Here is a 13469-nt window from a genome sequence, read left to right on the forward strand (position 1 = left end):
CTATAGGTTAGTGAGAGCCTGTGACTCATTTCAAGTTGCTCATGTATATTGGAAGGCAAACATGATTATACATTGGGTCGCTTTCTTCGCTACTTACCATTTGAGAGAGGTATTTTGGACATGCTTTGTAGTCGCCCTTTTATCTTTATGCTTTCTTTTTTTTTCTTCAACTCTATATGGGCTGCACTCATACCAGCAGCCATTGTACAAAATAAAATAAAAATAAAATAAAATAAATAATAATAATAATAAATCCTCACGGGAAGTCACACCCGACTTGCTCCCACCAGTGTTAGCTAACACTCACTCTCTTGACTTTCGGACTCGGGATGGGCCGAAGTCGCTGAAACCTGGGTTGCATAAAACCCTCACTTGACTCCTTTTCTCTTGCCCTCGATCAAGTTCGGATACCTCTCAACCTCCTCTGATCCTCGAATCGCTTGCACCAACCCTCCCCCGCGCAACCACCCTTGCCCCCCTTTCTCCCCCTCGATCCGCTCTCTCCCTGACCCTCGTGGCAGCCGTCGACAATCTATCCCAATCTTATGGTATTGCTCCATGTCGTCGATCCTGTTGCTTTTCCCGTTGCGTTATTGCTCCCAGATGGTGTTCTCGACCCAATCAGGCTCAAATTGCCCGGTAAGCTCCTCCTTCCAAGCGTTGACGGAGATGGTGAGCCCCAGCAGGCCTTTTTCCCTTGTATTCACTCGAGGTGAGAGCTTCTAAGATGGTGACAGCCATCGTTCATGATCTAAGATTTTATATGGATGCCTTTCTTTTTTTGTGTGTGTGTCTGTGTGTGTTTGTGTTTCTGTGTTGGATCACCATATTTGGTGAAAGACCGAAGAGTTTATGGTTTTGACTCACCATATTCAATAGCATTTTTTCCTACAATTCTAGCTAGGGTTTCACCATTGAAACCTGGTTTCTTTCTGTTTATTATTCTATACTCTTGAATCTAGGGTTTGCCCCTATAATCCATGCTATTCATTGAAGCTTCTGTAGGTTTTCTTTTTTATAATCTCTTTGTTATGCTATGTACCTGTTGAATCTACGGTTTGCCGCTCTATAAAAATGGTGTTGGATTTTGTAGGTTTTTCTTTGTTTTGATCTCTTTTTTAGGCTCTGTGCTCACTAAATCTAGGATTTGGATATAGAATCCATGTTACAACTTTTAGCCTGGCAAGGAAGGGGAGAGCATGCAAGGACCCATATGGGCATGTGTTTAGTCCTATATCGGCTATGCATTGGGTAGATCTTGGATATTTATACCAGATCAAGAAATCTAAATAACACCTTTTGGTTAGCCTTTTTGGATGAGATCCTATATGGTTACATGTCTAGTCAATGTGGATTGGATACAAAGCAATAACAAATCTGTTCATAATGGGCTAGTGGGGATCGGTGACCATGCAGCAATGGTGGTGTGGTATGGTAGCAAGATGAAGTCCGGGATGAAGCCTTTCAGGTCGAAGGATAGTTAAAGTAACTGATAGTTAAAATCAGATGCATTTAGTGGTTGATGTAATGGCATTGATGGGATAACTGATTACCAGGAAAAGCTTATCTTTTCTAATTATGTGGCTTAGAAAATAGTAAATTAGACAAAAGTTCGTTGCATTAATTCAATGTAATATAGTATATAATGGAAATATATATTTGGCTGAAAATTTGTATGTAGGAAGCATGATATGTAAAAGAGAAGAAAGAGTAGCTTTTCCCCATCTGGTGTGGGTTGATAAATACCTCTTTGAGAGGGTTAATTGTACAAATCACATTTTGTCGGTACAAGGACATGCATTTTTTATATGGTAAGACAAGCGAAGCTTATTGTAGATCTCCTACTTCCATAAAGGGTGAGGCGCCAACTCATAGGAAAGCCTTTGTTTGACACTGATAAGAAGAAAATCGACATCCACATTCCTGTTTTGAGAAAATATATGTCAGTAATTGCCTAGTTTATGTTTGGTTTTAGAACCTTTCCTTCATTGGTGACCCCACATTCGATACAACAGTTACCAACAAGTTGGCCCAAGCTGAAATTTGGTGATGCCTTAGGTTTTCAAAGCTTTAGGCATCATCCTTTCTTGATAAGTTTTAGATTTGATACAGAGGAATGATAAATTCCAGGTAATTCTTAGCTCATGATAAGTTTTAGACTACAGCATTCTGATCAAAATTTTCAACCAGAAAATTACTGTACGTTTTCATACTGAAGACTTGTTTGAGAGTGCTACCAGGTCCAAATCATCTACCCCTTGCCTGTTGAAGAGAGAGCCATGAGATTCTGTAAAGTTGAATTTGGTAGGGGAATATTGGTGTTTGAGCTATGTCAACTTGCCCACTTTGAACCACTCCACCCAGTGGAAGCTCCCAACTCGGTCCACCACTTTTACAGGATTATCAGCAAATCCTGGTCTACATTTTGGCATCATTACAAGAACTTCGCAACTTTACTTTTGTATGACTGAGTGGGCCTTAAATACTAAATGAGTTATCATTATGTGGTCTGCGAAAAATCCTAATCTGGCTTTGAAGAACCATTAGTCATATGACAAAGTAAATGTGCGTTGAATTGCTATACTTTTAATTGTTGTCACCTCGAGTGCTACTTCACTAGGATGCAAATAAGATGAAGGATCGATATTATGTCGATGGCTTGTTTAGCAGTTAAACAAATTTAGCCTGATTTGTTCAAAAATGTTAAAACTTAGGGGTGATTTGGAAATTGCGTATGTTTTAGCATTATTATCTCAGCAGTACAGTGTAACCTCTGTCAGAAAGGGCAAGAATGTCAGCCCCAGAAACAGTCTGAGCATGCTTCTTCTAGTTTATTCTTGATCTCATCGCTCACTTCAAATCATCTAACAGAATTTTTATTTCGGTTCGAATTTTTCTAACTGATAATTATCTCGCTGCATTCAGCAGCAGTGATGCGCGCGGTCCTGAAACACTATATATATTGAGCAGGATTTAGATGATGACATAAAGATATGGGATGAAGTCTATCTGTGAACCTCTGACTTATGGATGGATGGATGCACAAACGTAGTGTAAAATTGCTAAACATTGAATATATCTGTGAATGTGATGTGGCTTAGTCGATAGTTTAATGGTGGATGACCAATTCATGCAAGAAGATAGCCATGCTCTTACATGATGATTTGGTGATATGATGCTGTGATGTCGGTATTGTGTGAATATAAAGCAACACTGTTCAATTCTTACTTTTGGTAAATGCGAATTCATCTTTTTCTTTATTTGATTTTTTTCTGATGTAACTATATTTGAAATTTTCAAGCTACACAAAACAGACATGGCAGTGAAGTCTAAGGAAGGAAGCAGCTTCCCTAGGGTCTTGCCCTATGGTCCTCTCCAGGACAGAGCACATGAGTACTGATAGCATTCTAAAATAAAGATTCACATTGTCCCTGGTTGATAGTTGGAACGTCTCCCCAGAAATGGTTGTACTTAGAGAAAGCTAGGGAAAGGGAGAAGCAGAGTGGCACTGTTGCTATTACGTGGAGGAAGAAAGCCAAGAGCTCTGAACGGTACCTTAAGTGAACGGTTGCTTCACATTTATAAACATCCTTATGATCAAGCCAACTGCTTCCTCCTACCAAGTCCGCGCCCGGAGAATCTTCAATAAGCACAGCACATGGTTTCAGCCTTGCTGACCATATGTAGAGAATTATTATATACATAGTCTGCTGAACCGACAGGTATCGGTACGGTACGGCTATTGAAACCGGTTCCAACCCAGATATACGGTATGGCTATTGAAATCGGTTCTGACCCAATCTGGGTCGAAACCGATCGGTTTATAGCCTGTACCGGTGCGAACCGGCTCGGTTCGCACCGGTACGGGGTGTTTTTCACAGAAGACAGCCACGCGCTGAGGCACTTTCGGTACGGTACCGGTTCGGTACCGGTACCGGACCGCACCGATACGTCGGTACGGTGAACCTTGGTTATATACATCATTTATGTTTCTAGAAATGTTTGTTTTTCATGCTAACTTTAACTGCAGTAAATTTGCTTATATTTTTTGCTTTCCATGTTCAAATGAATTGGCCTTCTTACGTTTCGCGTACTCCTTTTGTATTCTATTTGTCAAATGCTTTGTCTGATCAGAGGATGCTTTTGTGTTTAGGTTCAAGGCATCTTCTAGAAGGGCTGGACGTTCTCCTTCTTGAGATAATCAAAGCTCACTTTTCTCTATAATTTGTTTTTCATATTGAGGGGAAAGGTTCCTGGAATTTGTTATACCCACTTCTTTAGTACAGGGAGCAGGTTACAAAGGCATAAAATTAAAAGCAACGATTCAGAATATGTCTTTTCCCACCAGCACAGCCTCGTATGGGCTGACCCACTGGACTTTGTCCATCTAATAATTTATCATATTTATGGAGTCGGATGGCCATGCTAATTATATGGAGGTTTCCATAACCACCGCCGCTCTGTTGACCATTCACGCGAGAGACAGGAGATGTCAGAGGTGAAGAAAGAAAGAGTCAAATGGTTGCAGGATGCTAGCAAGATTAATTGCTGTTGCCCTACATGGACTAGAGCATATAGAATGAAAGCTCTCTCGAAGACTTTTTGACTCAGGAAAAAAAGGAATTAGTTGGATTGGTTTGTACAGGAGAACAAGATTAAATTGGACTGGTCCAACAAAAAGTAATTTTGATGAGCTGCACGTTTGATGACAGGTAATTGAGACATTATTCTAAATATTTGAAGCTTTTTTAGCTGATCGCCAAAATGATTCATGCATCACGAATAAGAGGCTGGCAAGTTCTCCGGCCAAACTATTACTTTAACTCCATCCCTATTGTTGTCTAGCTAACTTTTATGCATTTCCAGACTATGCTGTATGTATACATTGCTGGAAATTTGGCGGCTTGGAGCTTCACAAATGCACCCTCCTTGGTTTGGTTATATAGTTGAATAGCTGGGATGCTGTGGAAGTTCCACCGTCGTATAGAATTAAGTGCAGAGGAAAACGAGTTGCTTCCACAGTGCGCAAGGACATGAGTATATGCTATCTGCAAATAATGAACGATGAATTTTCATGCATGCAGGAAGGCTTGAGATAACCATCTAAACCCATCCTGGAATGTACAGATGCATATATCTCTTCTCGATGATAGCATTTATTTTGCAGTTACATGTGCTCACATTTTTCTGAATTGTCTTAATATGTTTTGTCTGTTCAGAGTACTGTGCAGGGTTCAGGGGTGATGACTAGTCATATTTTTCCACGGAAAAATATATCAAAATTATAAAACTGCATGATGTTGTGATGGTTGCTTTAGAGGTGGAGGTAACTCAATGCTCTGTACTATGATTCGGCATGCAATTGGCCAGGGACTAGTTTAAGAGGAGGTAGTATTTTGAACAACCATGATCAGAGCAACGGTGATGCAGCGGATGCTTGTGGTCGCTGCATGTTGACTAAATCATGAGGAAAGAGCACTAGTGAATGGCTTAATCTGATCACCATTCACTAGAAGGTTTCTAATACTGCAATTTATGAGTCTTGAGATTATGCAATGATTTGTTAAGCCCTCAGCTTTCGGCATTCGACCTCTTTCAGAAACAAAAAAGGCTTCATTGCACAGGTCCAGCCATGGTAACCAGGCATTTTCTCTGGAGTCGAGATCCCGTGCAGTCTCAACTCCCACAGCGCTCCTTTTGCCCATATGCGCTGGTCAGCGACGGGCGGTCCGATAGGGCAGGTACATGTATCTCTTCCGTAGTTATGTCGCCAGACTATTGAATGATGGATGGATGAAGGGTGATTGTGGGCCCTCTGCCTGATTCTTTTTGCTTGAGGTGGATTCTTTATCTACTAAAGCAGATATGCAACAGATACGTTAGGTTTCACCTCCAGTCATCCAGCTCGATCTCAAGTATTTCTAGTCAAGCCGAGTACTAGTCAACTTCTGCTTCTATAAATATAAACTTGAGCCTGTCTGTTCTTTGGGTCGGCTTTTGGCTATTCAAATATTGGCCTTGTGCATGCATGCAGTCAATGGCCACCCGCAATCGAAGCTGGAGTGGTTGCAATGGTGATCTAATAATTTAATGTCACCAATCCGCATCAGTTGTGGGGTCTAACAGGACAAAAAACTAAATATTAAAAATAGTTGCGAGGTCAAGAAGATAGCATTGTTTGGTGAGCGTACGAATCTCTATCTTTTCCTTTGACAATTTGAACGAGCAGGTAGCTGAACCAATCTAACCTAATTGATCCTTGATAAGCAAAACTCACATGGTATCTGTACCTTCCCATTTCGTGGCTTTCAAACTATGGCCATAAAAAAATTGTAATCCTTGAAGTAGACCCTACAGAATCCATAAATAATAGCCTAAGATATGATACATACTTCTAGAGGAGATTTTCGTGGACGCTTGTCAAGGACCCACACATTAACGGGGGCAGTGAATGTATTAAGAAAAATTTAGACGCAGGAGACATCTACCTTAGATTCTAGGGGAACAGAGAACTTGTACTGGTGAGAGTTCGTGACAGGAGGAGAAAACATGGGCAATTGGTTGGGTCTTTATCTTATCAGACTGGACGGCACTAAAGGTAGTCCCTCGCCTAGAGCCATTAGAGTCACCTTTACGTTGGGGCTTCACATCACTCACATCATACCGAAAATTCTTGTCATCATGGAACCTCCGACGAAATTATTGTAGATTTTCTCCCAAACTCCACTCCCAGCCCTAGTCGCCAAACTTTAACCCACAGGTTGTCATAGGATGTCTCCTATGTTTATCGCATCAATGAACCTAGAAGGCATGGGCAACACTGTAAAAGTGGTGAAAATGCCCCTGAAAGGCAGGCATGGAAGGTCGCATGGACACTACCAGAAAAAAAAAAAAGAAAAAAAAAAGAAAAGAAGAGGAGATTGGATTGATATCTTTTTTTTTTTTAATTTTTTTGATGTAATTTTTTCCATGGATATAAAAACATGCATGCCTCTGGGTTTCAGTGGAAGGTCAAGTGGTTTCCACTATCCGCAGTTCAGTGAAATTGGGCCAAATTGATGTCTCTGGAAACATGTATCATGTGTATGTCATTGCCTTGCATCTCGTGTTTAAGATAATGCATCAAATAAATTCCTGGCATCGATAGGGATCATCCTTTGATGTGAGATCGGTTTAAGGAGCTTGCTTAAAGGTTAGTGTCCAAGCTTTTAGACATCAAGATCTTTCATTTTCTTCTTCTCTTAAAATATTTATGAGTGAAAAGAGCATTGTCCAGCTTCACCTTCTACATCTTTCCTCTCCTTGCAACCGAAGGGATCTATAAATTATTAATAAAGATAGGCGCAACGAGCATCTTTAACTTTATGGTGAACTCCACACCATTTCACTAGCTGCAGGTAGTACTAGTAACTTTGTACAACATTGTACTAACAATAATTCCCAACCTATTATGACCAAATCATAGTGCACTGCACAATAACCAACAACCTCTGTATAAGCATCAGATTACATGTGTAATACCGTTACTAGAAGATATACAGCAGTTATGCTTACATTCAAGAATACAACACATGGATATATCATATTTTTAAAAACTTGGTACAAATTCTTCAAAAAATACTATATCAATCATATTTGAAATTATATAAGTTCTAGAATGCGATAAAAAAAAAGCAGAGCGGCCATTAAGTATGGCATTGTCACAAACTTAACTTATAACCTCGAACCCTGGCCTCCTTCTTGTTATTATTGTTGATGTTGTTTTCCATGGTTGTTTGGACAAGATCGCTGCCCCAGTGCTAACATGATGTCATCTGAATGCAAGTTGTTTTTCTTCTTGTTGTATTTCTTTTTTTTTAATCTTTTTGTCCTAAATTTTCAATCGAATTCAGCGTCCGATAGGATGGGAGATGTGAGGTCGCTATCTATGATCAACAAGGCAAGGGTCTTGGCATGTCATTGCAAACCTCATGTCAATTAGACTATATGGATGCAGACAATATTCATTGATCTCAGTGATTCGATGCTTGGACCCTAAGTTAAAGAGTGTCAATTTGTCATGAGTTCGCTGCAGGCATGTATTCTAGACCCTTTCTTTTCACTCCATTATTGGTGCTCGCCCATTTTTCGTATTATTTTTATGGCTTAAGAGACATTTTAAGTTAGGAAGAGGAAGAAGGCAAGGTGATGCCATAGACAACACGGAAAGAAGACTGCTAATAGTCAAACCGCAGGTACTTCTGCTCCTACTCCGCGTCTCTTTATGAACCAGTCGGAGAGGCCAAAGAGCACCGAAGCCCTATAATATAATGCTAACTTGGCCAGTGTTTGACCAAGTTATATGTCTCCTCCTTCCCAGTTTTCCAAAGTGAGACTCATTCGCCATAGTTTTATGCCTTCCACACGATTTATCTGATTGAAATGACACAATTGGTCTTTCAGATGGCTTTCAGTTGGCCCTTACTCCGCATCTTCATGACGCTAACAGCAAAACCAATTGTTAAGCATAGACGCTCAAAACGGAGGCCTAAAAAGAACAGGGAAAAAATTGCCCCACTTTAGCATGAAATAGAGATACATGAAAAGTTACCCAATACAATCAATATGGGCATTATAATTATCATAATGATCAAAAACAATTTATGCTTAGACTTCCTCAAATTAAAGGTTTTACATGCAAATCCCAAACTTAAATCTACGAAAAATAAGTCTTATCCTCTAATAAAGTCTTTGTCGCTGCTAAAAGTTACCTATATTAGAGAGATGAAAAGTTCTAATGTCAGAAGGATTTCGTATAAAAGTCAGAACCTAATTCGACCTAAAAGATGAAGTTAGGAAATCTTGAATCCAATCATCTATATCGACCTGTTTATCTCCTACTAGTTATTTCATGCAGGACTAAATCTTACACGGCATCCTCAAAATCCACTTTTCTTCTCCAATTAATTACGTGCTAAATAAAACAAGCTAATCGTAATTAAAATACCAAATCCACTTTCTCAATGCTTTCAAAAAATTTCTCCTATCTTGTTGTCCTTTTATTTTCTGAGTCCTTAGATTATGTTTTATAGCCCAAGTATACAAATATGTGCAGAGCTATTTTCAGACATGCAATCCGAGTTTGGTGCCATAATCTTGGGTTTGGTCCTAATGACAGAACAAATACCTTGTAGATGAAGTCAAACTTAGAACAACTGTTCAGGGGCATTTTGAACATTTCCTGCCCAACCTTATAATTTGCATGGCCATGATGCCAGCCACAGGTGGGCCGGTGAAACCTGCCCTTCCATAGAATAGTAGGAAGAGGCTATAGTGCCTACCAACTCCTTATGTTACCTCCTCTTCGCCCTGCTTCTCCCAAGGCATCATTCGCTTCTCCTCCTCTATTATAAATACCCACCCATCCCTCTCTCTTTCCATCACATCTCTCTCTCTCTCTCTCTGTGGGAGTGTGGCTTGCTTTGCTTCTTCTTAGAACAAAGTGTAGCTTCTTAGAAGAGGAAGAACAGAGACAAGATGGCCATGTTCAGAAACTTTGCTGTAATTTTCTCAGTTCTTGCTCTCGTTCCTCTGTGCTTTGCTGCTAGTGGTGGTGGGTACCTCTACCCGCAGTTTTATGACCACTCATGCCCCAAGGCTAAGGAGATTGTCAAGTCTATCGTTGCCGAAGCTGTGGCTAAGGAGACCAGAATGGCTGCTTCTTTGCTGAGGCTCCATTTCCACGACTGCTTCGTTAAGGTTCCCCCTCTTACCATTTTCACATAAGGAAGTAGCTTTCCTCCGTAAAACAGTTATAATTTTGGCTTCACGAACTTATTTATTTCATTTTTACTTTATTACACGTCGATAGCTAGGGACTTACACTTTAGCCATCCCCTTGAGTGCTTTCGTCAAAAGCCGGTCTTTATAACGTTTTTTAATAGTAAGGGTAATATCCTCCATTTCTAACTGTATTTTAGTTACCTAGATTTTTGATAGGTCAGTATCCCTGAAATCTGACCGTTTAATTAACATCCAGTATTATTGATTGGATGATTAATCCTTTTTCTCCACCACAGATGCTCTAGCTTTTGCATAAAATGACCAAATCACCCTCCTATTTTTCTCATTCATTAAAAAAAAAAGAAAAAGTAGAATATTTTCAACCTATAAAGCTATTTTGGTCAATACCATTTGCTTCACGCACTATTTCTTTTGATCAGGCAAGTAGTCGGACCAAATTGAAAGATTTCAAGGGATATATTGCACACATTTGTCCTTGCATAAATGAGCGGAATCAGATTGATTACTTTTTGATTTCAACTTTAACATATGAAAGATGTTCCATTTTGTAGGGATGTGATGCATCTCTCTTGTTGGATAGCAGCGGAAGCATTATTAGTGAGAAGCAGTCCAACCCGAATCGAAACTCGGCGAGAGGGTTTGAGGTCATCGACCAAATCAAGGCTGCATTAGAAAAGGAGTGCCCACAGATCGTGTCCTGTGCCGACATCCTAACTCTTGCTGCTAGAGATTCCACGATTCTGGTAAGCTCCATCCATGTTCGCATCATCCTTCATAGAGCTGATCATGGGCTAGGACTCGGGCTTAAACTATATTCATTTTCAGTCGAATTTCAGATCGGATATATATAGAATTTGATATTTTCTGTGCTTGAACCCAGCCCATAATCAGCTCCATTCCTTCTACCCTCTCAAAGTACACTTGTTCACGGTGCGCCTTGCAAGCTAAAATTGTGCCTTGCTAAATTTGTCAACGCATGCAGTCTAACTTCTAAGATTAAAAAGGGGGCAAACTCGTTGCTGACAATTAACTAATATTCCTGTGGTGCATTGGTTGCGATCGAACAGGCTGGTGGCCCTAGCTGGGATGTCCCACTTGGGAGGAGGGATTCCTTGGGTGCAAGCTTAAGTGGCTCGAACAACGATATTCCGGCTCCTAACAACACGCTACCCACCATCATCACCAAGTTCAAGCTCCAAGGCCTCGACCTCGTCGATCTTGTTGCACTCTCAGGCAAGCCTAAATTCCTCCAGTTCTTCCGAATCTGAAATCTAATAACCCTGTTGCCCTAAATCCGTCGAGCTAGACGACAAAAAATGACCAAAATCATATAAAACATAACTTAGGAGGCATCTTTGGAATCAAACAAAATGTTCCCATAAATATGTCGTTACGGTCTCGTTACAATTTCGATTCAGCTTAATACTAGGTAGTATTTATAGAGGCAAGCATCGTATCCATACGAAATAGAATTATTTTTTTCTCTCTTGACTCTTGTTTCGGAGTTGTTGTTGGTACAAATATTTTAACAATTTGGTGGTACGAACGCAGGCGGGCACACCATTGGGCTATCACGGTGCACCAGCTTCAGACAGAGGCTCTACAACCAGTCAGGCAACGGGCTCGCCGATAGCACCCTGGAGGCTTCCTACGCTTCCCAGCTGCGATCAGGCTGTCCGCGATCCGGTGGCGACAACAATCTCTTCCCTCTAGACTTGGTCAGTCCCACCAAGTTCGACAACTTCTACTTCAAGAATATCTTGGCTTCCAAGGGTCTCTTGAACTCGGACCAGGTGTTATTCACGAAGAGCGCGGAAACGATGGCACTGGTGAAGCTGTATGCCGAGAACAACGAGCTCTTCCTCGAGCAGTTCGCTAGGTCCATGATTAAGATGGGAAACATCACCCCGCTCACTGGTTCCAGGGGACAGATTCGGAAGAATTGCAGGAAGCTTAACTCTTAATCGATCGAGCGACGAACCGATATGATCGAGAAACATGAAGCTGTTCCTACCGTCTTGTTGTATGTGCTGTACCCCTTTCCTTTCATTTTTTGAGTGCCTTCGAAGCGAGAGATGCGATGCTGCTGCTGTAACCTATTGGTGTACTGGGAGTTACTGTGTCCTGTTATTTCATTTCAAAACAATAAATCCATGCGTTCTTCTTTCGATCATCATGTTATTGTCGGGAAGGCATCTTGATGATGGGATGCTAACCACTCCATAAATAAGATTATGGATTTATAATTCGTAAGTAAGATTGTAGTCCGACATAACTTTTATTAGCCCTTTCCATTTCAAACTTAGAACTCACTCCATCCGTGGATAAATGAAAGCCTGACTCCCTGCTTTTTTATTATCTCGCCTTTTTTTTTTATTGGAATTATTATCCCATTTCTTAAGCTGCTGAATTAGTTTTTGAGCTGGCTTTATTTCGCCAGACTCCTTTATTCGGTGTCGGTAGTCTCGGTTGGAATGTAGGATTTGGGCAACCAGCTGGATATTTGGTGTTGGATATCGACACGGGATCGAGTGCCCGATTTGGCGAATAAGCGCTAATTATAGCTCCTTCTACGTCACTCATGTTTCTTGTGAAGTACATAGAACCGCAAATCGGATTAGATCGTATATGGTGGAGCATTGGAAGAGTCTTATGAGTTGGACTTACGTCTATTTCGATTTTTTTATATCAAATTTTATTTTCTCATTTAGTAGGATGTACTCGTACACGAATCTATTCCATCAAGAAAAAACAAGTGGGACATTTTGTTCAGGTTCGGAAGCATAATTGGACTGAGCCCGTCCATGGGCTTGATCCAGCCCAACTATTCTATGGGCTGGGTCAGGATTTTTTAGGGAATGTTCCAAAGGCGGTCAAGCTGGCCCGTGTTTAAGTTAGCAGAGTGATATTCCAAAAATCTCGTGTCATATTATATCAGCCCGCGCATGATATGCATATAATTTGTGAAATATCATTAATTCATTATACGAATTACTCCAATGCAAAAATCTCTATCTCTCTTTCTTTTTATTTTTTTTCCTTTCGCAGACATAGTGTGCAATAAGTATAGGTTATATCATAAGCAGTTAATGGAGGTGCCGGTCATGGTATTAAGATGCCATAACAATGATCTAAAACGGTGGTTAGTAGTGTATTATCCTTTATTTTTTTTCCTGTGATCTCCTACTGGAAGAACGGTGCTAGCGGCAATCTTTTTCCTTTAAAAGACGGAGACGATCATCCAAGTCAGGGAAGCACAAGAGACCAAGTGGTGACATGCACAAATTGAAACAGTGGGCAGAACCCGGTGCTCGATTTCTCATGGGATGCAATACGCGCTGCTTGGTTTGCAACCTAGCCGGATTATTAATCTTCCGATCTCTAAAATTCATGTTTCACTAATTTACACTCCAAAAGGCATGACCCTCGATGCACCGGATTCCATCAGAACTCTGCAATTAAGCGACATCTCTCTGAGAATGGTGCTCGCCCTCAACACTATTATAATTTGCGTCAGCTCGGATTATTTTATACTCCCCTCAAGCTTAATTATGATCTCCGGGCCGCCCAAAGAAAGTGATTGCTGGATTGTCTTGGAGCTGGGCCATCTGCCGACAATTGGTCGGTTGACTTGACGTCGCTCGGGTGCATTATTCTAACGACCCAGAAAAGGATTCAAAATGGCC

General features: G+C 40.7%; 1 protein-coding gene and 1 long non-coding RNA gene across 4 annotated transcripts; both read left to right on the top strand.

Moving 5' to 3' along the window:
• The first annotated feature begins 285 nt into the window (after positions 1-285).
• Positions 286-6010, top strand: LOC103703769 (uncharacterized). 3 transcript variants are annotated; one of them, XR_016396056.1, is made up of 3 exons: positions 346-3722; positions 4154-4712; positions 4867-6010. It is a non-coding gene; the product is annotated as an uncharacterized LOC103703769 (long non-coding RNA). The 3 variants fall into 3 exon arrangements; XR_016396057.1 differs by having other exon boundaries at positions 350-712; XR_016396055.1 differs by having other exon boundaries at positions 286-4712.
• A 3256-nt stretch (positions 6011-9266) lies between these two features.
• LOC103703770 (peroxidase 72-like) lies at positions 9267-11951 on the top strand. The gene is made up of 4 exons (XM_008786743.5): positions 9267-9738; positions 10335-10526; positions 10851-11016; positions 11335-11951. Exons 1-4 carry the CDS (start codon positions 9517-9519, stop codon positions 11745-11747), a joined length of 993 nt encoding a protein of 330 aa, XP_008784965.3. The 5' UTR covers positions 9267-9516; the 3' UTR covers positions 11748-11951.
• The last annotated feature ends 1518 nt before the right edge of the window (positions 11952-13469 follow it).

This window comes from Phoenix dactylifera, chromosome 7, assembly GCF_051530095.1.
Source record: "Phoenix dactylifera cultivar Ajwa chromosome 7, Ajwa_hap1_PhDact_Kaust_v1.1, whole genome shotgun sequence".
NCBI classification, from domain to species: domain Eukaryota; kingdom Viridiplantae; phylum Streptophyta; class Magnoliopsida; order Arecales; family Arecaceae; genus Phoenix; species Phoenix dactylifera.

Bases quoted from the DNA above. Each gene is read 5' to 3' on its own strand.
- LOC103703770 (XM_008786743.5), top strand. From the start codon at position 9,517: ATGGCCATGTTCAGAAACTTTGCTGTAATTTTCTCAGTTCTTGCTCTC. The intron at 9,739-10,334 runs GTTCCCCCTCTT...TCCATTTTGTAG, and splicing joins TCCACGACTGCTTCGTTAAG to GGATGTGATGCATCTCTCTT. The intron at 11,017-11,334 runs GCAAGCCTAAAT...GTACGAACGCAG, and splicing joins CGATCTTGTTGCACTCTCAG to GCGGGCACACCATTGGGCTA.